Source organism: Periophthalmus magnuspinnatus, chromosome 7 (assembly GCF_009829125.3).
Source record: "Periophthalmus magnuspinnatus isolate fPerMag1 chromosome 7, fPerMag1.2.pri, whole genome shotgun sequence".
Classification (NCBI taxonomy): domain Eukaryota; kingdom Metazoa; phylum Chordata; class Actinopteri; order Gobiiformes; family Gobiidae; genus Periophthalmus; species Periophthalmus magnuspinnatus.
The window spans coordinates 8271213-8294615 of NC_047132.1; the positions used below are offsets into that span (position 1 = coordinate 8271213).

General features: G+C 40.6%; 1 protein-coding gene across 1 annotated transcript in view; it reads left to right on the top strand.

The window, feature by feature from the left end:
- The window catches only part of plxna2 (plexin A2), a 418092-nt gene that overhangs the window by 313676 nt on the left and 81013 nt on the right, over positions 1-23403 (top strand). The window contains exons 15-18 of the mRNA XM_055223276.1: positions 7601-7718; positions 12590-12726; positions 15970-16137; positions 18817-18910. Coding sequence (XP_055079251.1) covers positions 7601-7718; positions 12590-12726; positions 15970-16137; positions 18817-18910 — 517 coding nt within the window. The remainder of the gene's footprint in view (positions 1-7600; positions 7719-12589; positions 12727-15969; positions 16138-18816; positions 18911-23403) is intronic.

Below are 23403 nucleotides of genomic sequence, written 5' to 3' on the forward strand. Positions count from 1 at the left end.
TAAACTGTTGTTGCGTCCGTAGGCAAGACACTTCACCCACATTGCCTAGTATGAATGTGTTGTGTGCGTGAGTGCTGGTGGTGGTCAGAGGGGGCCCGATGGTGCAGATTGGCAGCCTCACAACCTCACTTTCACCAGTCTGTCCCAGGGCAGCTGTGGCTACAATAGTATCTGACCTCTACTGAGTATGGAGAGAATGAATAATGCTCTGTAAAGCGTCTCTTATTATTCATTATTACATAAGTTTAATGAAATACTATCCATAGAGACAAGGAGATGGTCGACTCCCAACCTGTTGTGGAATTTCTAATAGTAAAAACTTTAAAAAAATATATGAGATCAATAGAGAAGTTGTCTTGAATCAAAAAGTCAGATTTATTGAATTAATTGTGCTCAATCGTCAAAGAGCTGTTGTCTCTAATAGTGTCAGCCCCACAAATGAACATACATACAGTGTATTTATACCATCAAAATAACCGTACCAGTTTTAATCTAGCCAAAGTGACTTCAGGCTGCTGGACATATCGTCTTGTACGCTAACAAACAAGCGATATGCCCGTGCGAAACAACAGATAGTATCACAAAAATTAGGTCAAAGAGATGGATAATATTACATATCAATACACGTAAGGATTTAGGAGTTAGGTAGAAAAATAAAAAGACAGATGACAATACATAGGAATACAAGTAAAGATTTAGGGCAAAGAATGCAATAACAACTTAAATTGGCTAATGTTAAAATTAATTTGATTTGTTAGTGGATAGTCAGCATCAAAACAAACATTTCATTATACACGTTGACAACTCGCTGATTGGGGATCATCGTTAATAACAGAATAAACAAAATGCACTGTATGTTTTGCTAAATTTGACTCTTTTAATGATTAGCGATTCCGATAAAGAACTAGAAAACACCATTATGGCCGCCGAGTTCAACTAACTCCCACTTACTGACCTAATGGAAAATGTCTGGCAGTGCTAGAGCCTGTTGTCCGATCAATAATTGGCTTAATATGTGTCCCGTACATGTTTTGTGTTTAGATTAATGTGGTCTGGAAGAGGTCCAGACTCCAGACACTGTCGCCCTCCCCATAAGACCCTCCAGTCCGCTCTCCGCTCATAACATCTGTGCGTGTTTACTCCTGTTTACCTTCCTAATTGCCCCACGCTGCGCATACATCACGTTATAGCTCCGTCCCGCTCACCCTGAACTAATGCAACGTGCCCCATACATCACCCCCTTCTCCCTCCTCCTTGTCTCCTTCTCCACTCTCCCTCTACTCTTTCTCTTCACCCCCTCTCCCTCCTCTCTTCCTCCCCCCTTGGGCACCATACGCACAAACAAACTGCCCCATGGCTGTTTACCTCCACCAGTGATGTACAACCCACACACAGGCGGATGGCGTGGAAAGATTACACTACTTAGATGCGTTCTTCTAAATATAGGGTATTTAGGGGTTTGCAGTATGGGCGGTGGGCTGTAAACTGTATGAAGAGATGCAAAATTAATAGCAACAGAAGTAATAGAAGAAAATACAGCAATTATAAGACCGGCAAATACATACAGTATATATCTGGAATCTGGATTTTGTGTTACCCAAGTATTAAGCACTGAGCAAACACTTTTTATTTATTCCTGCCGTTTTAATTTTACGTTTTCAATGTGTTGCACTAATTCATACTTTGCAGTGACGTCACACTGGGGCGGTACTGCATGTATGTCTATGGCAGAATGCGCACATTAGTAAACACAGCCAAATACGTTTTTAAAGTGTCTAAAAACTCAAGAAAAAACACAAAATTGACGTATAACAACACGTTTTCAAGAGCCTGTGATCAATATGTGCGTTTATGGTCCTGTTTAGGTGTTTGATTTTCAATAAAAAGTGAGTGACTAGCTGTAAAACTGTTAATGCTAGCTCGCTTGTGACGATAATTTAGGCTTGTTTACCCGCACAAATCAGTTTACCTGTTGTAGTTCCAGCTATATCAGTTCTGTCTGGTCAGATTGTGGTAAAACAAGGCTCGGATTAAAGGCTAATTTGAGTAACAGAGCCTGCAAAGTATCAATTCATACAGGTTCGCTTGGAAATTATCTGTTCATAGTGTATATTTGCACACACATCATATCAAAATTGGGACTAAACATGGACTAGAACCAGAAAAGGATCAAACTAAGTCTACATCGGGACTAAACTCAGCTCACGCTACGACCAAACCTGGAGCATTTACATGTGAACCTCAGGTAGTTCAAAATGATTGGACATAAAACAGTATTTAACCTCAAAAAAATCCCTCTTCATATCATCCACAGAGCCAAGGACACTGCACTACACTTGCATCAGTTTCTACTTACTGCACAGTTATAATTAAAATTCACTATGTGCCGCTCCAGCTGTAAGAGACAATTTGTCAGCGACGCACTGATCTGACAGGACTTTAATCCAAATGGGGGACAAGCCGAGGAATTCATATCTATATATTCAATCAGGTTTATAATTAGATTTTATTGGAGGGACAAAACATGAAGTAATGCACAAAATCTGACCACAAAATAAGAAAACTGGATCATGTTGTTTGCATTAAGCTTTTGTTACTTGTAGACTTACTCACAGTGGGAAGAGGTACCAAAATTACAGTAATATTTTAGTACACCTACTTGAGTAACAGTTTGGGTTACTCTTCCCACTGTGAGTATAAATCTACAAATTCAAATTATAGTAACTTCAAATTATAAATCAGCTACTACATCCTGACAGTTACTCTTACTTGAGTTGTAGTTTTCCTGGATACTCTTTTTTACTCTTACTTAAGTAATTTTTTGAGCCACTACGTTGTACTTCTACTTCAGTAATTTTATTTTGAGGTTACAGTACTTTTACTTCAATTTTTGGCTACACTACTAGTACTGTTACACTATAAAATATATTATTCATGTAAAAGTATTATGCCTGAAAAGTACTCCGCAAAGCAAGGAAGTTGAAGTTTAGATTAAAGAGGGGCCCATGTGAAGGTTCTTGCCCAGGCCCCCAAATTTCTGTTGACGGGCCTGCTGCGAAGTACAAAGTTATTCAAGTAAAGATGTCTGAGTTCATGTTGAGGTACAGATCTTACCCAAAGAAAAGAAATGGTTTGAGAAGGGAGATAAAGAGACGATTTTTGTTAAGAAAGACAATCCATCTTTGAAAAGGAATCGGGGCTTAGACACCCTCAACTTCATATTTATAACTCCATCCTCAGACCTAAATCAAAACAAGGAAAACAATAGTGATAGCCTGTATGCTAATAGATGTGAGAGCAGCCATTAAGGGCCTGAATGATTATGCAAAACAAGGCAGTGTCCATCAGCAATCTGACCATAACTAAAGAAGACGCTTGGATGAGCAGCCAAACTATAAAACTTTAGTCCAGCTGACAGATTTTTTCTTTTGTTACTCAAGTAAATGTAACTAAAGTGAGTACTACCCACCTTTGCCTTTAAGCGTTTTGGGGTCATATTGTTTATACCATCACACTAGGTTTGTTTTTCTCTTATAATTCAGTTTCTACCATCATGATGATTCGGATTGGACAAAAACACAGTGAGAAGTATACATATTTATATTCCTTTTATGTTGCACTTCAGAGGAGTGTGTGAAGGCCACTAGTGCTTTGAAGAAAAACTTTTTGTGTTTTTTTTGTGGGTTTTTTTTTTTTTCCTTTTCTCCTACACAGTCAGGAAGTACATTTTTCCTAAGGCTAGTACTACTATCTCGCAGTATTTTCCACCACAGTGATCATTAGTTTTGTATTACGTTTGCAAAGTTAGCCGCAGGTTTGAAAAGGGAAGAAAATAAGAAGTTCCAATCAGCTTTCCATAAATTTGAGTGATAATAACGCATGCCTGTGGGTGCATGGCTCAAACTTGGAGATATGAAAAAAAATATATTGGTGAGTAAATCCACTCAGCCACCACCATTCAAAGTAATATTTGTAGTAATAGCTTATCATCGTGGTAGAAATAGCTTGATGCAATCTTTTGAAACTTCCCCATACAAAATTATTCATGCATTGTTGTCCTAAATAGTACTTTTTGCATCTTTTTGTCGATTTTTATGTATTGTAATCATAATCCTGTCCCTATGTATCTCACACTTTCTCTTATATTTGATAATTTCACTTCAAAAACGCTCTGATTGCTACAGAACGGAAAGCCGAATAGGCCAAGTTCATGTTGTAAAATTTGATGATTCGATTATAATTTAAAATGGAGGACGAGGACCTGTGTAACTCTATGGAAGATTCACAGTTTTTGCCAGAAATAGCCACAAATTATGATCCACAAATGTTTAACCTCATCATGATTTGTTAGGGATTGGCTCCATAAACGTGTAGTATTAATCTTAATGCTTAAAGTCATTTAACTGAAAGTCACATTTTAGTAATGGCACAAACTTCTGAGGCTGTTGTGAGGAGGGAGAAAAATTAGTATTTACTTTTATTTAGTTATACTGACAGAGAAAACCTTGAACTGTGTGCCAGTTTTTGTTTCATATGGATAGACCCAGTAGTTACAGGGATATTAACCATAAACAAGGTCAACAAATCTGCAATCTGACAGTTAAACCATAGAATTCTGACGTCTAACTCAGTGTTAAAGGTCCTAAATTACAAAACATAACTCCAGGCCTGTTTGTGATGAGGAAACAACATTATAACATAGATCAGAAAAAAAAAACGTAAGACTGGCACTTTAAACTATAGGGTTTCTACAATGTTATGACGTTACCTGAACCCAACCTTCTGAGCTACGAGCGCTTTGTTTAGACGGATCAGAATAGATGAAGTTGCGTGGTTAATTGCATTTCCTGGTTCACTTTGATGCTCTCCTGTTTGTGTTACGACACCTCTATACCAGCGCTGATGATTAGCAGAGTCTGATCAGACCAAAGAATGTGTAAATATACATCTGTTTACAAATGACAACATCAAAACCCCATCCAGGGATTTCAGGGTGAAGAAATATTAACACCGTCGCCATGGCAGTTAACAATTAAAAGATTTATTGTATCAATCATTGGCCAAGAATGTCACCTATAAAGAGGAATCGGAAACTCCTGAACACACCTGCTCATTTAAAGTAACTCCCAAAATGATGTTTGATGTTGTTGCCCATAAATGTTCATTCTTCTAGTAAAATGGAGAAAATGATAAAATGTGCAAAAAATGTGTCCAAATTACAAGATTCCTCTGCAATACCCGATTCATCTTCCTGTTATATGGAGCCATTTTGAGGACGGTTGATCGCTGGAAAGATATAATATTCTGTTTTCAGTTGTTAATCGCTATGGCAACAGCTACAACTCATTCATTATTCTGGGCTATGGGTAACTTTACTACTGTTCGTATTAACCCGCTCTACATGATCCTGGTATTTTTATCTCACTATTGTGTCCGTAAATCAGGATATGAACATTAATAACAAGCACGTTCTTTCCCCACGGTTGTTTCCGCTAGTTTTAGCAACAGGTTTGATTGACAGCGCAGTTTCAGTTATGTTTTATTTGACTGAAAGTAGATTCGAGCTGTGTGCACCCATAGAAACTCTGTTGAAAAAAAAAAAGAAAAAAACAGATGTAGTACTATGTTTAGAGAAGGAATGGCACGTATTCGCCAACATGTCTTTTAGAGTAATTCAATGCCATTTAGACCATGGAACACAAAATACCTCCTCGACGCCCTCCACCTCTCCACACCTCCATCTCCGTCCTCTTTGCTTCTTTTTCTCATTCTGTCCGACTCCTTCGATCAATATCCTCCCTCCTTTTATTATGTCATTTGATCTAGTCACCAGCAGGGCGCGCCGACACTCACGCTGCATGCTATGATAAAACTCAATCGATTCCAATACTGAGATTTCCATTAAAGTTGTAGTACTGGCAGTGCGAGAGATCCTGATGGTACACTCACGCCAGGAGCTTATAGGAGGAGGGTCTCATTGAAATACCATCATTAGAGGCACAGGGGGCGATGTCTGTTCATATTGACATGGGAGAGACCTAAGAAGAAGAATACATTTTGAGTTACCGGCGGATCGATACCGAGCTCGATGTGTTTAGATTAGTTGAATTGAACTTTGCTGGGAACTTGTGAAAGAAATGAATGCAATGATACGTTTGTGAGGATTTCAGGATCCATATTTGAGATTTTGTTTTGAATCAGTAATGGCACAGAGCAGTGGTGTCAAACTCAAATTCACAGTGGGCCAAAATTAAAGACTGAGACAAATTCATGGGCCAAACTCAATATTTACTGAAAAATTGACTGCACCTGATGTGTAATGTTTAACCTATAAACATATAATCAAGCTCAATTTGCTACACTCATTGGTCTCGACTGTGCACCAGCATACTAGCAAAGCATTCTGGGAATTGTATTATTGGTGGATGCGCTATATACCAGCGGGCATTTGATATGATCTCACGGGCCAAATATAATTACACCGCAGGCCAGATTTGGCCCCCGGGCCTCAGTTTTACATATATAGAGCAGTGTATTAAGCATTCACCCACCAACCAGAAGTTTGCCTGTTCAGATCTCTTTGTCTTATCCCACATACAGTATCCCTGTGTAACTGATGTGCTGTGGCAGCTCTGATTAAATAAAGGGATGAAGTGAAAGTTTTAATATAATGTATTGGGTTTAATAAGATCTACTCAGCTGTTACTCATCTTGTTCAGGGCTGTGTAAATAGTTTTAATCCTTCACATTGATTCACTTTTCATTCATAACATGGACTGTTGCTTTTGAGCAGGGGGTAGAAGGTAACTGCAGATAAATGTCACTGTAATTTGATTGGTTTTAAAGTAGATTTTTAAACCTCTATGTCAGTGTGGAACATAGCAAAGTAAAAGTAGTAAAATACTGTACTGTAATACTGTACTGTACTAATGTACTTTCTACTCCAATACAACAAGATTGAAAACTGAAAGTATTTTTTATTACTGTTTGAGATCTGCTGAAAAGGCTGTGTGGTTTATTATTTACACGTTTGTAGTTTAAGCTAACAAAAATATATCAAAAGAAACAGCTCAAAAAATGAATAAATTCAGTTTTTTCTGTTTTCAACACAAATCTTTATCAAATCACTACATTTGAAAGTTTATAAAACCTCAAAATCTGCTCTGAAATGCTTTTACTTTTTACTCTTTAAGTACATTTTAAAACAGGTACTTTAATACTTTTCAATTTTTCATGTGATGTGATATTTTTACCTTTACTTTTTGCTTCAGTATCTGTACTTTTACTTAAGTAACAAAACTGCTGAACATTTACTCGCCTGCTCTGATTGCCTTTAGCTCAGAAAATAAGTTTCATTAAATATTTTACATGTGTATTTTTTATTTTACTTAAGATGTGGCAGTAGTGCTTGTAGCAGTTGAGTTTATGTTTAGCCATTTACCTGAGTACAAATTTTCACTTCTCCTTCCACCTCTCTGTTTGGGCGCTATTGCAAAAACATAACCGACAGTAACTTGCGGTAGCTCCTGTGTGCCAAATAAAGTTTTTTCCCAAATGTTACTTCACTATCTAAAGCCCATGTACTTGTTTTTTTTCTTAGGATTGTGTGTGAGATCTCCGCCGCCCCTCCGGACAGCAGGGCAGGGGCCGTACAGCTCTGTGTGGGAGACTGCAGACCTGAGCTGAGGGCGCGCTCCTCTCAGCTCTACTCATTTGTGGTAAGCCCTCCTCCTCCTCCTCTTCCTCCTCTTCCTCCTCCTCCTCCACGTACACACTCACTCTCCACAAATATAAACTTAATCCTATTACAAGTCGTTTGTTCTTTTCTGGAAAACTAATTGTCAATGCGCCGCGGGCAAACAATGTCTACTGACAGTGTAATTAAACAGGACCGCTCCAGTCTGAGACGCGCAGCTGATTCTGAACTTCACTTTTGTTCACACATCACAGCAACTTTTTGAGGCTATTTTTGGAAGCTTTCAATTGGGAGTGAGTCTGTGTGTAGCTATAGTTTTTCTTATTCAATTTGGTACATCACATTACATATAAAGATGCATTATGTAACTTTTCTGATGTCTCTCCACCATCGCAAATCAGATTTACTAAAGGGTACAAATAAAGACGCTTTAACCAGATTAGCTCCATAAAGAAGTTACTGCTTTGCTTATCTAGCTCCCTGGAGATTCGGAGGTGATGCTACCAGGCCAAGTTACTTATCAGATCTGTGGAGAGGCGACCACGCTCACACGCTTACACTGTGAATGCATGTTTTCAAGCTATTTTTGTGAAATAAAACCACAAAGAATATGTTTTTAAGATATGTTTAATGCATAAAGTGTATAAAGAAGTGGACTGAGTTTGGCTCCAGTTAAATGAAGTTCATCGAGGCTAGCAGTTATAGCGGCGAATTTGGAGACAAGTTCCATATTTGAAATTCCAACTGTGAGTATCATAGCAACCAAAAAGCCAATCCGGAGAGAGGATGTTGAAGGTAATGGCCCTTTTTGCCTGCACCGCTGGTTTATCAGGGAGCGGACACTTACCAACGCTGTCAATCAAACCTGTTGCTAACGCTAACAGGAGCAACCTCGGAGATAGAAGGCGTCTGATTTGTCTGTTCAGATTTTGATTTACAGACACAAAAGTGAAATAAAAAGATAAGAATCGTGTAGAGTGGGTTAATACGAACATTTTAAGACCAAAATAATGAGTCTGGCAGCAGCAGTTGCGGAGCGAGGCATGGCAGTTTTTCAACGTAAAGTAAAGTGCGCCCATGCTCATTTTCTACTTGGACCATGGTGGCTAGCAGGTTAGCTATGTCCATTTATATATACAATCTATGGTTTAATGCTATATTGGGGAAGATTCCAGGCAAAGTAATAACATCTCCATGGAGAGAAGCAGCTTGTATAAGTTATTTCTTTTATGTCTCTGAAAGGCTTTAGGCTTCAGTTCCCTTTCAGTACACATTTTCAACATTGTATCATAAGGAACATGCTAGAACATCAGGTCACGTTACCCTCCAGGCCTCAAAGCTTCGACATGACCTTCATTAAGTATAAGATGAGAAAATGCCATTCATGGATCTAAAACTATGGCAACGGTCCTGCGTCACCTGAGCAAAATAAGCCATTCAAATCACTGTATTATGTGTTTTGAATGGGGAAAGGTCCTCACTAAAACCTTCAACCCACGAATATACACCAGACAGGATTTTTCATCTGTAGCTTTTTTTAAAAAACATCAGCGATACCTTGGCTGTGTCCTAGTTTGAACTTAGTTTAGTCCCAGAGTAGACCTGGTTGGTTCTGTTACAGTCCTGGTTTAGTCCGGGTTTAGTCCAGATTTAGTTCCAGGTTTACCCCTAGTTTTGATGTGCTGTGTGTGAATCAGGGACATTAAATAGTTTACTAAGTTAACTTGCTCATTTGATGTCTAAATAATTAGAAAAAATTGTGAGTTTTAAATATATTTGCATAATACTTATAACCTTTGGGAACTAATTGTGTTTTTGTAAAAAGTGGTCAGTAATACGAACAATAATTGGCAGCTGCTGGAATAATATTAGGTTCACTTTAGCAAATTAGATTTCTAAATATAGACTTTCATTTCATTACAAATTTTAAAATGCAAATTGACAAGTCACACAACTATATTTGCAATAAAATAAAAAGTGCATCAAGCAGGAGAGCGTATTACACGGTTAAGCTATTTTCTTACGGAATTCAAGCCTAAAGAAAAGGCCACAGTAGAGCTATATAGAAACATTGAGTCAGACTATGAGTACCACTTTAAACTACTCTGCTCTTGTCTGTTGAATTGCGAATTGGTATGAGACCCAACCTTGAGTATGTACTTGGCATGGTCATAATCTAACCTCTTATTCCGTTTAAAACCACATTTGAACAGCAGTTGCCTTTTTTCCTCGTGTTCATAGTTGGCTGCTCTCCAGGCTTGATCCTCACTACCTCCTACCTCCTCTCGATTCACACTGTCCACACCTTCACTAAGGCTCCCTAAACAATTAACACTCTCAGTAATTACACTGTTAGATGCTCCTACCTGTGTCCTCCAGTCTGTGTCTTCATGTTAGACGTGGGTTGCGATCATAGAGAGCTCTTCAATTTGATTAATATTTTACTCGACTTAAGAGAATCCTTCACTAGATGTCACACAAGGAGCTTTCTCAGCATTTTCTGTTAGCTTTATTGGGCGCATAAAAGCCGTTTGTTAGTTTAATATCGCTGTTATGTGCAATACTTTGGAAACTTTCTTGTTTATAAAATGTGCTGTACAAATAAACTTGGATTGGGTTTGACTTGCGACATGTTTGTCCTGAGGGTTGTTACTCCCCTCAAACTGCCCTAACATTGGATTTACTGACTCTACCTGACCGGTCCTCCTTTTAAGCTGCGGACCTTTGAGTTATTTTATTATTTTTCTCCTATTTAACTGCTCAAAGTGCTTAAATTGCCCCTTGTGGATAAACAAATTGATTGGATTGTCTTTCCATAACATAATAGCTCAAGTGAATTCAGCATGATATCAGCTCATCATGTTTCATTTCTAAATAAGCTATGCACATAAAAAACAGGTACAGCGTGAGTCTTCGGAATGGTCAAAAGTCCTAAAAATGGCGCCCGCAATAGGACAAACTTGTGACTAAAACACATGAATAAATATGCAGGATTGTAGCCGTAGATTTCCGTATGCATCTTTTAAAATAAATCTTAGAACAGTGCAGCAAGAAACCCACTGCGCAGTTTAAATAGCTTTGTCCTGTGTAAATACGTCAATGTGTACTCTATAAAGTACATATAGTTTTAGAATTACATGTTTAATTTTTTGGTATTTTAACAAAATACAGTAAAGTGTCCTGCAGTGTGACAGTTATATCGTTTATCGTGAAAAAAGGGTGGACCGTAATCGTTCATGGGACATTTCACTAGCAAGAACCAAGTCACAACAATGGTGTACGATTAAGATATTTATTAATGATATGAATAGATGTGGAGGCTGGATGGGGGCTCTGTCTGTCTCTGCCGAAAGATGAACAAGAGGCATGCGTTGGGACGGAGAGGTCGAGAGAGCGGACACAGACGATATAAATAGGGCTTCTGGGTAATTGGAGGTGTGGTTGAGGTGAGCTGTGGTTCACTGGAGAGGAGCAGCAGGAGGTTGAACTGTGCAATCCCAATAAATCATATTAACTCCATTTTATAATCGTGATAATCGCCAACAGAGATTATCGCCATTATATCACCAAAATGTGCAGAAAAAAGTAACTTCTCCTTGATGATTTCTTCTAGATCTTTGTTGTTTTCACTTAAGACAAACTACAGCACTATAAGAGTTGTTTAAATAAGCACGTTTATTTGTATAGCATAATTAAAAGTGCTTTATAGGATAAGAAAGACATTAAAATCACAATACAACAAATCAAAACTCAATTAATCATCATAAAATTAACATTAAAACAGAAAAGTGCAGAATAAAAACCTTTCAGTCGTATGCACAGCTAAACAGAACTGTTTTGAGCCTGGATTTAAACATTGTCAAAGTAGAGGCCTGTCTCACATCTTCAGGAAGACTGTTCCAGGTTTTAACTGCAGAAAATGAAACTCTGATTCCCCATGTTTAGTCCTGACTCTGGGCACCAGCAGGAAGCCGGTCCCTGAAGTCCTCAGAGTGTGAGATGGTTCATATGGCACTAACATGTCAGAACCTATTCTATATCTATAATATTAAAATGATAGTTATTCTTATTCTCCATAACATTTTGAAACTGTTGGCTTCTTTAATAATTATCGTGATATAATTGTTAACCGCAGTTATTTTGCCCAAATTTCAACATCGTCCCATGCCTAGGTGTGACTTTTCATCCAAAAACTCTAGAATAAGTGTCTTGGGTCAGAGACAGGTCATAAAGGTGCTGACATAAAGGGAAGTATATATACATTATTGAATAAAATTACCCCTTTATCTCTACTTTAAATCACACCCCAAACGTCAAGGACCCCTTTACAGTGTCAGTGCAGTATTTATGTGTCTGTGAGCTGTAAACATCAAGACGTTTTCAGAGCTTGTGTAAAAAGCCTCTCTCAGACACAGACACATAGACAGAAGAGTCTCAGAGGGACGGAGAGCTCTGGTTTGATCCTCTTTTCAAATGTTCAGTGTCTTCAGCTGGAGTAGCTCGGTTTAAGTGGATTCAACCAAAAGCCATTCAGTGGATTTTTATAGAATAGGTGTACAGGGAAGCTAAGTATGTTGGCTCATTGTGTACCAGAGCTTAGGTCTGTTAGTCAGGGCAAGTACAAATACAGTGATGTGAGGACAATGGAGTGAAGTCATGAAGTAACATTACATTCACTTACAATGAACTTTTCCATAATTTTTTAGTTGTAACCGTGCAGTTTAGTATATATATTTTTACCATGACAAAATCTTATGTTATTATTGTGTCCATGGGCAAGACACTCATCCACGTTGCCCATTCCAGCCATAAGTACAGATAGTTGCAACAGGCATGGTATCTGGTTGTAGTGAGTTGTAATAATAATATAGTTAACGTGTGGTGTGTTTTCAGACCCCGACAGTGACCGGCCTCTCCCCGAGCAGAGGACCTGAATCTGGAGGAACCAAAGTGACCATCCTGGGAGAGCACCTGGGGGCCGGCAGCAGCGTCACCGTGCGCTTTGGGAACCAGACCTGCGAGTTCTTTGAGTGAGAAACTTTTGACCATATTTTACACACTATGCATGAAAGATAGTCACTCCAAAATTGTAAGTATGTCTTTGTAATCCCTCAGTCGTCCAGGATAGCTGCCATATTGCTATTAAAATTGTAAATCGTTTAACATATTTAGGATTAATGTTACTCATTTCATTTGCAAAACTTATAAAATTTTACTTCTAGGGATGGTTTTCAAATGCCATAGTTTTATTCCGGCTTGAGTAATATTTTTACTGAGGTAGCGGGACTTGGGTAAAGGTTTTGCTTACTCCTCTCACTGTGAATAAGTCTACGAGCTTTATGTCAACTACAATAAATATGAAACAATCATATCTTCAGAAATGATTTAGTTTGTAATCCAAATTTGATGCATTATGTAATATTTGGCCCTTCAAATTATAAATCAGATGTCACGTTTAACAATTCTTTTTATTCTTAAATAATTTCTTGGGCTTCTATTTTTGAGTACTACTAATAATAATGTACTTCTCATGTTATTTTGTAGTGACTTCTACTCAAACTACATTTTTTGGCTATTTTTGGCACTTCTGAGCACATACAATCACATACATAATCATTCAAAAGTTGTATTTATCCATTCTTTTCCTGCTTTATGAATTAAAGAGATACTTGCATCATATAGAGTAGGTGGTAGGAAACCTGTTGTTAAAGCCTCATTATAGACATTTAATAGAAGTGGAGTGAGCTGCTCATTGAACGCCTTGTAAAAGTCTACTGTACTCACCAGGACCAGGGCTTTTTGAGTTCTACATACTATTAATTGCCTGTTTTATTTCTTCACTAGAAATAGATTTTTCTTCTAAGCTTATGGTAGGTATTTGAATATTGCCAAAGAAATTGTCTATTAAATCTGGGCTGTGTTTAGATTCTGAAGAGTAAAGTTTGGAATATAATGGTTTAAATGTATCATTGATTAGTCTGAGATCTGTGGTCAACTGTCCTGTATCTGTTCGTATTTCTGTTATTAGTATTGATGCAGCTTCAAAAGTTATATTTATTTAAGTCCTATATTACTCAAAATGCTCTTTTCCACCTTGTGATGTCATGAAGTGCTAGTTTTCAAGTTAACAACGACCTTTTACCTTTAGTTCAGTAAAGACTGGCAATTCCACGTCTGAAATCATCCAAATGATTCTAGTGACGGTGTGTGGAGTTTATAAACACTGTGGAGCACTTCCTGTATCACCCCATGATGACATCACAAGGTGGAACAGGGTGTTTTCAATTTGAGATAAGAACACAGCCTAAACATGCAGCGTGCGTCTTAAACATATGAATGAAACAAAACACAACTCCAGGTCTGTTTTTGATGAGGAAACAACATTATAACATAGATCAGGGACTAGCGTAATATGTGCCCTTTAACCAACACCAAAAATATACATAACTTTATAGCAGTTCCACTTTGTTTTTTCATCGTTTGGATTCCCCCGTTGTTAAAATATGACGCTTCATTTAAACTGACAGGATCACACGTTTCTAACTTTGCTCTTCATGTTTCGGAGGCTGCTACATACATCAACGTCAGGAAATCTCGGAAATGCGGCGTGCTGGGAGCAAAAACAAGACGAATGCCAGAGCTTTACTCCCCTGACAATTCGGATTATAACATTTAAAATCCGCTACTGTGTTTTTCATCTTTTCTCTTGATATTAGCGTTCAGTCCCTTAGGCGAAGACTTCCACCTCCCTCTGTCAGAAAACTTGTGTAAATTCTAATAGGCTTTTGATGACCTACTACATCAAACCCAGAGGAAAAACTTTAATAATAGCTTTGGTGCCTATAGATTTCGTGCAATTCTCGTAAAGATTTTTTTTTCTCGCAAAATAATCCTTTGTTCTTATTGGGCCGATGCTCCCGCCTTCTGTCCTGTTCTTGTCGTAGGAGTCTATTTTCGGCCGTGTCACCGCATGTTCTAAGGTGAAGGAGTCAAGGCGCTTTTAATGAGGGATGAGGCTAATTACTGCGGTCTGTAATGATAGTGATGATAGTGGATACAAAGGGGATAAGGAAGAGGAGGGGGCAAGAGGGAGGAGGGCAGATAATTGATAGGGCTAAATCCAGAAGAAGGTCATGTTACAGTAAAAGAATGAGAGTACGTTGCAGCGTTCATTTTACTTTACAAATGCTTTATATTACGGAAAATTGACTCTTGTGAGCTTTAAACCATGGTATCTCATCAAAAACATAACTGGAGTTGTGTTTTGTTTCATTCACGCATCCTTAAGTAACCCTTTATTACTAGTCTGTCTGCCTCTCCAAAGCTCAAAATGCTCTGTTCCACCTTGTGATGTCATGAAGTGGCAGTTTTCAAGTATTCTTTTACCTTTTATTCAGTAGAGATTGGCAATTCCAGGGCTGAAATCATCCAAAATGATTCTAGTGAAAGTGTGTGGAGTTTGAAAACATAGTGGAGCACTTCCTGTATTACCACATGATGACATCACAAGGTGGAACAGTGCGTTTTCTGTTTGAGAGAAGAAAAACTCAGTCTGAATATGCAGGGTTTGTGTGTTAAACATGTGTGAATGAAACAAAACACAACTCCAGGTCTGTTTGTGACAAGGAAACAACATTATAACATCAGATTAGAAAATAGTGTGTGCGCTTTAATTTTCATTTTGGTAAAGTTTTCTTTTGGAACAATATGTAAAATTCACATATAAACTGTTAAATTTAAGAACAGGCGACAAGACCAGCACTATGATATTGATGCTATTTTCATGCTTTCAAAATAATAAAAACTGTAATGTTTAATATGATAAATTAGTAAATAAAAAAAATAAACAGTGTGTTCAACGTGGATCTATTAACAAATCCAGAAAGAGTATTACTTGCTTAAACCTATCACGAGTAGGACTTTCAAAAATGTTGGATGATTCTGTGCAGGTAGATCTGAAAATTGTGTCTATTTTCAGATCTTAAACTTTCTCAGTTCAAAATCCTTCAGTTGTCTTAAAAACAGCATTTTAGTAATGCACCACCAAATTCAGCTCAGTGACTCAAACTGGTTGTCATGTTTAAACCCCGGGGCTTAGTGAATACTTTTTATTTATATGCTAACTTGAATAAAACTCAAAACACTCCTCTTTCTGCTTGTTAAATCATTTCTCTGACGCTGGTTATATTAAAAAATTCTGCGATTTGTCTAGGAAAAATACATAGTCAGTCTATATAAAACCTTCATTTCTTTCTTTCCTCTCTGTTTTGCAGCCGCACCATGACAGAAATCGTGTGCTACAGCGCCCCCTCTCTGTCCGGCGTGGGTCCTGTTCAGATCAGCGTCAGCGTGGACCGGGCGCAGATCCGGGAGAGCCTGACCTTTGAATACATCGACGACCCCACGGTGCAGCGTATAGAGCCGGACTGGAGCATCGCCAGGTAAGACGACGCATTAGTCTAACCCTTTTGTACCGTTACTGTCCTCTTCTGTCTTACACTGTCAATACTGCACTCCCAATTACTGTGCTAATTAGTCTGGATCTGATAGAAGTGCCACAGTAGAAAGAATGAACTGGTCTAAGCAATCATTTCATTTCATTTCCTGCATTTAATCAGCGCTAATTTCCAACTAGATTTACAACTGGAAGATTAAAACGGGAGGAAGCTACTTTTTGTTACTGCAAAATCAAACACAGATCAACTATATGAGGGAGCTGCGTGTTGCCTGTACTTTTACTGTCTTACAATTACAACTGAACCTGTGTTTTAACCTGCAGATAGAGGACACATACAAGTTTTTTCTCAGTATATGAAAGCTCAGAACCTCCAGTATTCACTCACAAAGGCTGCACTAGCGCTGATTAATGATTGGCTGCAGATGCAAAGGTTTTAGGTAGTGACGTTTCAGCTTAGGTTGAGTCTATGTAGGTTTAAATCAAGTCGATTTCACGGTCGAAACCGGCAACCCACACGAGAAACTCAGAGCATTAGAATGGTTAAAACTGTGTTTGATTTGAACATGAATCACAAGTCAAGTTTATTAAAGTTTAAATCAAAATGATGCATACAGTTCAATATTAAACTAATACATAACTTTCCGAATCTAGTAATGTTTTAAATGCAGTATGAATATGGGATATGAATTGCAAATTGGGGCGCACACCTTCCCTCTCAGACTAGACGCACAAGTCCATCCAACAAATTGCTTAAGTATATTGACTATTTGCAGTATACGAAAATACTACTTGACCCGCTACTCCCATTCCAAGCAAAATGTACACTGGATGTTTCTTTAAAAGTGTTGTACCCAATTGACTTTTTCTTAAAAATGTGAAAAACAGACCTAGTGTTTGCAGCAGTCCAAACGTATCCCTCTCTTTCCTAATGCATTCCTAGCATCCTAATTACTTTTGCTGTCACACTGCTACTAACAAAAACTAGCATGCTAGCGCCCCAGCCTGACTTTCTGGTTCTTGTACGATAAAACAGTTTATAATTAGAAGTAGACAATCCACACCAGTCTCATTTTGACTCTAAGAGCTTTTACAATATATCTGTACTGGGGCAAGACACATTTTGGATAAAGACAGTGTGGGTACAGCCACTTTAAGAAACAATTTCAACCAATCTCTATGGTACAACACATAATGAATAATATAGAGTGTCAGGGAACTAAGAAATGTTGCCAAGTGCTACAACATTTCCCAATTGCGGGATAAATGAAGGTTTACTTATTTTTTTCTTAAAGAGGGGGTATGATGCAAAATTTGACTTTTTGAAGCTTTCTACCATGTTATGACAAGACGTTTTTTTTTTGTTTTTTTTATGTTATCCATCCATGTCTGTGTAATCTCTCAGTCGTCCAGGTCTGAGCCATAGCAAAAGTCAAAAATCATCAGACCCAAAGCAAACACGAACAAAGACAGTAGGTGGCCATTACGGGTTGAATAGGGTTGTTGGGGCTGAAACTGGAGACAATAGCTGTTTACAGTTTCAGTGTAATTAGCTCCTCCCTTCAGATAGATATAAGGCAGTGTCCACCAGCAATCTGACCAGAACTGAAGAAGCGGCTTAGATGAGCAGCAAAACGTCTTCACTCCTACAACGATTTGTCCACGATTTGTCATCCATCCACGTTTCAGTAATCAAATGTTCTCTCCTGGGCCCTATTCAAAACCTCCTTACAGTTAGTACAAGCCTATCCAAATCTCATCTTACAAGCCTACATCACGCATGTCACCCCATGGCCATTTTCCGTAAATATACAAAGCTATGATGCAAAACAATATACCACAACTTCACAAACCTGATGCAATGTGCAGTAGTTTCTTTAGTGAAATTTACATCGATTGTAATTCAGTTCAATTCAATGTTATTTATATAGCACATTTAAAATACAACTTAAGCTGCCCAACAAACAAGCTGAAAGGGGACTGACTTAGCGCGAAGGGCAATGGGAGGGGCGCTCAAAAATGAAAGTGAAACTTATTAAACACCTTAATACTTTGTTTTTGTCCAATATAGCATTTTCAAAACAATAAAAGGTGACATGTTGATCTAAATATGTTATATGTTAGCAGTTAATACCCCACAGACGCGTAATACCCCCTCTAACATTTGTGCTACAAGAATACATGGAGTTGCTATTTATTTATGTGTCCTATACATTGTGCATACTGTAGCTTGGGCCTGTATATTCCCTTTGTGCAAACTCCACACAGCGCAGCACCCTCACCCTCATCTGACATTTTCTGTGGCAGCCATTCTAGCGAAGCATTTTTCATTCACAGCACCAAATTGACAGTCGCTACAATAAAGGGAACAAACAACAACACAAGCCTGAACAGCTGCAGGGTAAGCTAGCATCCAGCTGATTCACTCTGCTTTGTCTGCACTGCTGTGGACCAGAGCTGCAGACGTATGTGTGCTAGCAACCTCGCAGACACTAGCACCAGCAGATTTAGGCTTTAGTGTGATACATAAAGCACTGATTAACCACAGTTTATTTCATGCATCATTGTGGCTGTTGAAAAAATGGATGGATGGTTCATTGTTTAATATAAAGTAGATAAAAATACCTCATATCCTAAATGTGTTTGGTCTGTCCCTTGTTTTTAGTGGCCACACGCCTCTCATGGTAACAGGAACCAATCTGGACGTCATCCAAGAACCAAGAATCCGAGTCAAGTACGCCGGCCGCGAGTCTGTCAATGTAAGTACACCTTAATATCGCTAATGTATGCTAACTACTGTACATCTTACTCCGCTAAATGCTACAACACAAGCAGGCTAAGAGGGGTTTAGTTTAAATGAGAAAGCCCTATCTCTGCCCCTCAGCTTTGTGCGCCTGCCTAACTTTTATCTCCTCTCCAGTGCAGTAGAAGGATGTAAATAATGCAGTTGGGAGTGAGGGTGGTGTGAATGTGATGTGCAATTCCTTAAAGTTAAGGAGAGTAACTTTCCTCAGGCTAAAAGAGCTCGGAACGTGCTATATCTATTTGTTGTGCAGTTTGAGAGAAAAGTTTGGTTACTGTGGCCAGCTTAAAGGGGCCATACTGATCTATGTTAGAATGTTGTTTCTTCGTCACAAACATACACACAAGTCCTGCATATTTAGGGCAAGTTCTTCTCTGAAATAGAAAACACTCTGGTCCACCTTGTGATGTCATGTGGTAATACAGGAAGTGCTCCACTGTGTTTTTAAACTCCGTACACCTTCACTAGAGTCATTTTGATCACTTTAGGCCCTGGAATTGTCCATCTCTACAAAATAAAAGGTAAAAGGAGCCGTTAACCTGAAAACTACCACTGCATGATGTCACAAGGTGGAACGGAGCATTTATAAACATGTGTGAATGAAACAAAACTCAACTCCAGGTATGTTTTTGATGAGGTAACCACATTCTAACAGGACTTAAAGCTCCAAATAGTCCATTTTGTGTAATATAGGACATTTAGCAGTCGCTCCTCAAAGGCCACAGAGTAAATTTGATGCCATTGTCACATAACCTCCCAAACAAATGTGAAAGTGCTAATTGATTTAGAAGAACTGGACTGCCACACCTGAGCGCTTCATTTGGCATTGAGTAAAAATCCATTTGCATGTTCCCATTTTTAATTAAACATTTTGAGGTGTTATTAGCCACTACATGCAACAAAATTCCAATTCATTAAACCATCTTTTCAAATCAAGTGACACTCTATCTTTTGTAGACCGTAAGTAAAATGTTCCATAAAATACTTCAAAGTGTATTACAGTATGTATTTATCTTTTAGGCTTTGTTATTGTATTTACAGAAAGACACAATGAAATGTTTTGACAGGGAACGACCTCGAACTGCTTTATATTTTCACATAAATTTTCATATAAATATAGACTATTTTTTAAAAGCCCTTTTGAAATATTGAACAATCCAGTGAGTTGAGCCTCTACTTACTTTCTTTCTTGTGCCCAACTCACACTAAACCAGTGCTCTTATCTGCAGAGCCACCAGGTCTCACTCTGATTGGTTAATCCACCTGTCAATCACAGCCTTCAGAACATGGAGGGGTTGAGACAAGACTAACTTCTTTCTATAGGAATAAGAAAAATGTTTGTCATGGCATTAACTCTTGTGAGCTTTTATTAGTCTGTCTACATCTCCAAAGCTCAAAATGCTCTGTTCCACCACGTGATGTCATGAAGTGGTAGTTTTCAAGTTAATAGCCACCTTATTTGTTCTATTATTTATCCAGAGGTGTATATAGTTTAAAAACACAATTGAGCACTTCTTGTATCACCACATGACATCACAAGGTGCAACAGAGCGTTTTCAGTTTGAGAGAAGAACTCAGCCTAAATCTGCAGGGTTTGTGTGTTAAACATGTGTGAATGAAACAACATAAAGTTACGCAATGAAACTTTTTGTGCAAGTGGCCTAACGTGATCTCCATTCTTCTTTATTTAGAGAAAACCTAGGTGTGCAGAACTGGAGTCAGAGGAGCAGAGAGGTGCATGATCAGGGTTGGGGCAGGGGGGGGGGAGCGGGGTCCTAATGGGTTTCAATGGAAGATTAAGTGCGGTCAGAAGTCTGTGGTCAGCACTAGGAGCTCTGTATAATCAAAGTGCTGGTCGGGGGAATCGTTACAAATTGCATCTGAGCTCCAGTCCTGTGGGGCGCTGTTTAATTAAGACGATGCTGCTTCCTGTGTGTGCAGATAATGTGCTTGTGTTGATGTGGTGTCATGATGTCAGTTTTCCCTGTCCTCCCGTGCTCTCTCCCCCTCCCCTACCTGTGTGTCTGGAGCTGGGTGGAGTGCCTGACTCCTCCCGTGCACACCTGGGGTGCATCAGCCTAATCACCACCACCTGCTGCTGAGTACAAGAAGGCTTGGCAGTCTACACTCGGTGCCAGACCGTCCGCGTGTAAAACGTGAATGTTTCTAGCTAAGCTTTGTTATTTGGTACTTTCCTGCAAATGCTCATTTGGATTTATGCACCCTCCAGATTCCTGCCTCCACTCGCCCAGCTCCTGCCGTCACGTTCCAGTCCCGGTATCGTCTCCTGCTCGTCTCGTCTCCGGCTCGTCTCGTCTCCTGCTCGTCTCGTCTCCTGCTCGTCTCGTCTCCTGCTCGTCTCGTCTCCTGTCCGGTCCTGGTCTCTGGTTTGTCACCCGCTCCCCGCTCTGGTCTTCGTCTGCTCCGCCCGCCCTGGTACCGCACCTGCTTCTATCCCCGTCCTGGTCCTGTCCTGCCCGCCTCTACCTGCACCGCACCCGCCTGACCCGTCTCCCGCTCCCCGGTTCCTGTACCTGCTCTTGTGACCTGTTTAAAGACTGCATTTTCACCGCTGTAAATAAACACTGTTAAAACTGCTCTGGTCTGCATCCTTTGGTCCTATCCGCACCGTTACGACAGAACGGTCTGGCCACTATGGACCAAGCAGGCTCAGACCCGGACCAGACGCGCCGCCTCACGCACTCTCACCCCGAGGCGGTGCTGGGTCAGCATGAACAATCCATTCGAACTCTATTGGAGCTAAATCAGACATTGTCCCAGCAGGTGGCACAGCTTAACCACCAGGTGGCCGCGCTCCTCGTCACCCCGCCTGCTGCAGCTGGAGCGCCGCCACGCCTCCCGGAGCCGAGAGGCACGGATCCGGAGCCGTATGCTGGACAACCTCACCTCTGTCGCGGATTCCTGTTCCAGTGCGAGTTCATGTTCCAGCAATGCCCTTCTCGTTTCAGCTCGGGGGCCACCAAGATCCGGTATATATGTGGATTACTCCGGGGCAGAGCTCTCCAGTGGGCAGAGGCGCGCCTAATGAAGACGTCTGTGGATAGCCTGGATTTTAATGAATTTGTGTCCACGTTTAAGCTGGTGTTTGACCACCCGCACTACCAGGACAATGCTGCCTCCCGGTTATTGACTCTCAGCCAGGGCTCCAGGACGGTAGCGGATTATTCCATTGAATTCTGGACACATGCGGCGGAGCTGGACTGGACGGACAGCGCGCTGCGGGCTGTGTTTGTGCGGGGCCTGAACGAGACTTTGAAAGATGAATTGGTTTCCCGGGACGAACCCCCCGACCTGCGGAGCCTCATCTCCCTCACTCACCGTATTGACAACCGGCTACGGGCTCGTCGCCGAGAGAGACGCCGGTCACCGGTCCCGCCGGAGCCACGCGCTGCCCCGCCCCCGCCAGATGAGCCCATGCAACTCGACAGGACCCTTGTGTCGGCCGAGGAGCGTCAACGGAGGCGTCGCCTGGCCGGGGCTTGCCTCTACTGCGGTGAGCGCGGACATTATGTGGTCACTTGCCCAGTTCGGCCAAAAGGGGGGGCCCACCAGTAGCGCTGGGAGTACTGGTGGGCGAGCAACACATCCTGGACTCTACTAATAGACTGCGGCTCAGCGCCACCCTGTGCGTTCGCACAGAGACTTTATGCGTTTCCGCCCTTATCGACTCCGGGGCTGAGAAGGACTTTATTGATGCCCAAGTCGCGGAGCAGCTCGGGGTCTACCTGGAGCCCCTCGAACGCCCCTTAAATGCCCAGGGGCTCAATGGACGTTTTCTGGGGCACATCACCCACATCACAGAACCTGTCACCGTGATTCTGTCCGGCAACCACCAAGAGAACCGTCAGTTTCATGTCCTGTCCTCCTCCGCTTCTCCTCTGGTCCTTGGTTACCCCTGGCTACGCGCCCACAACCCTGTTTTCGATTGGGCCAGGGGCGGAGTTTCGGGCTGGAGTCCCGATTGCCACGCCAAGTGCCTTCGGTCCGCCCTCCCTCCGGCCGGGAGGTCCGTTCCTGTCGCCGATCCGTCCCCAGACACCCCCAATCTGTCCTCGGTGCCTGCTGAATATCACGACCTGGGGGAGGTTTTTAGCAAGAGCAAGGCCCTCTCTTTACCGCCCCACCGCCCATATGACTGCGCCATTGACCTCCTGCCGGGTGCCCCACTACCATCTAGCAGGCTATATAACCTGTCTAAACCTGAACGCGAGTCAATGGAGGACTATATCCGTGGGTCCCTTGCTGCCGGAATCATCCGCCCGTCCACTTCACCCGTGGGAGCGGGGTTCTTCTTTGTGGCCAAGAAGGACAAATCCCTGCGGCCTTGCATTGATTATCGGGGTCTGAACAATATAACTGTAAAGAATAAATACCCGCTACCCCTACTGGACTCGGCATTTACGCCCCTCCACGGTGCGACCATCTTTT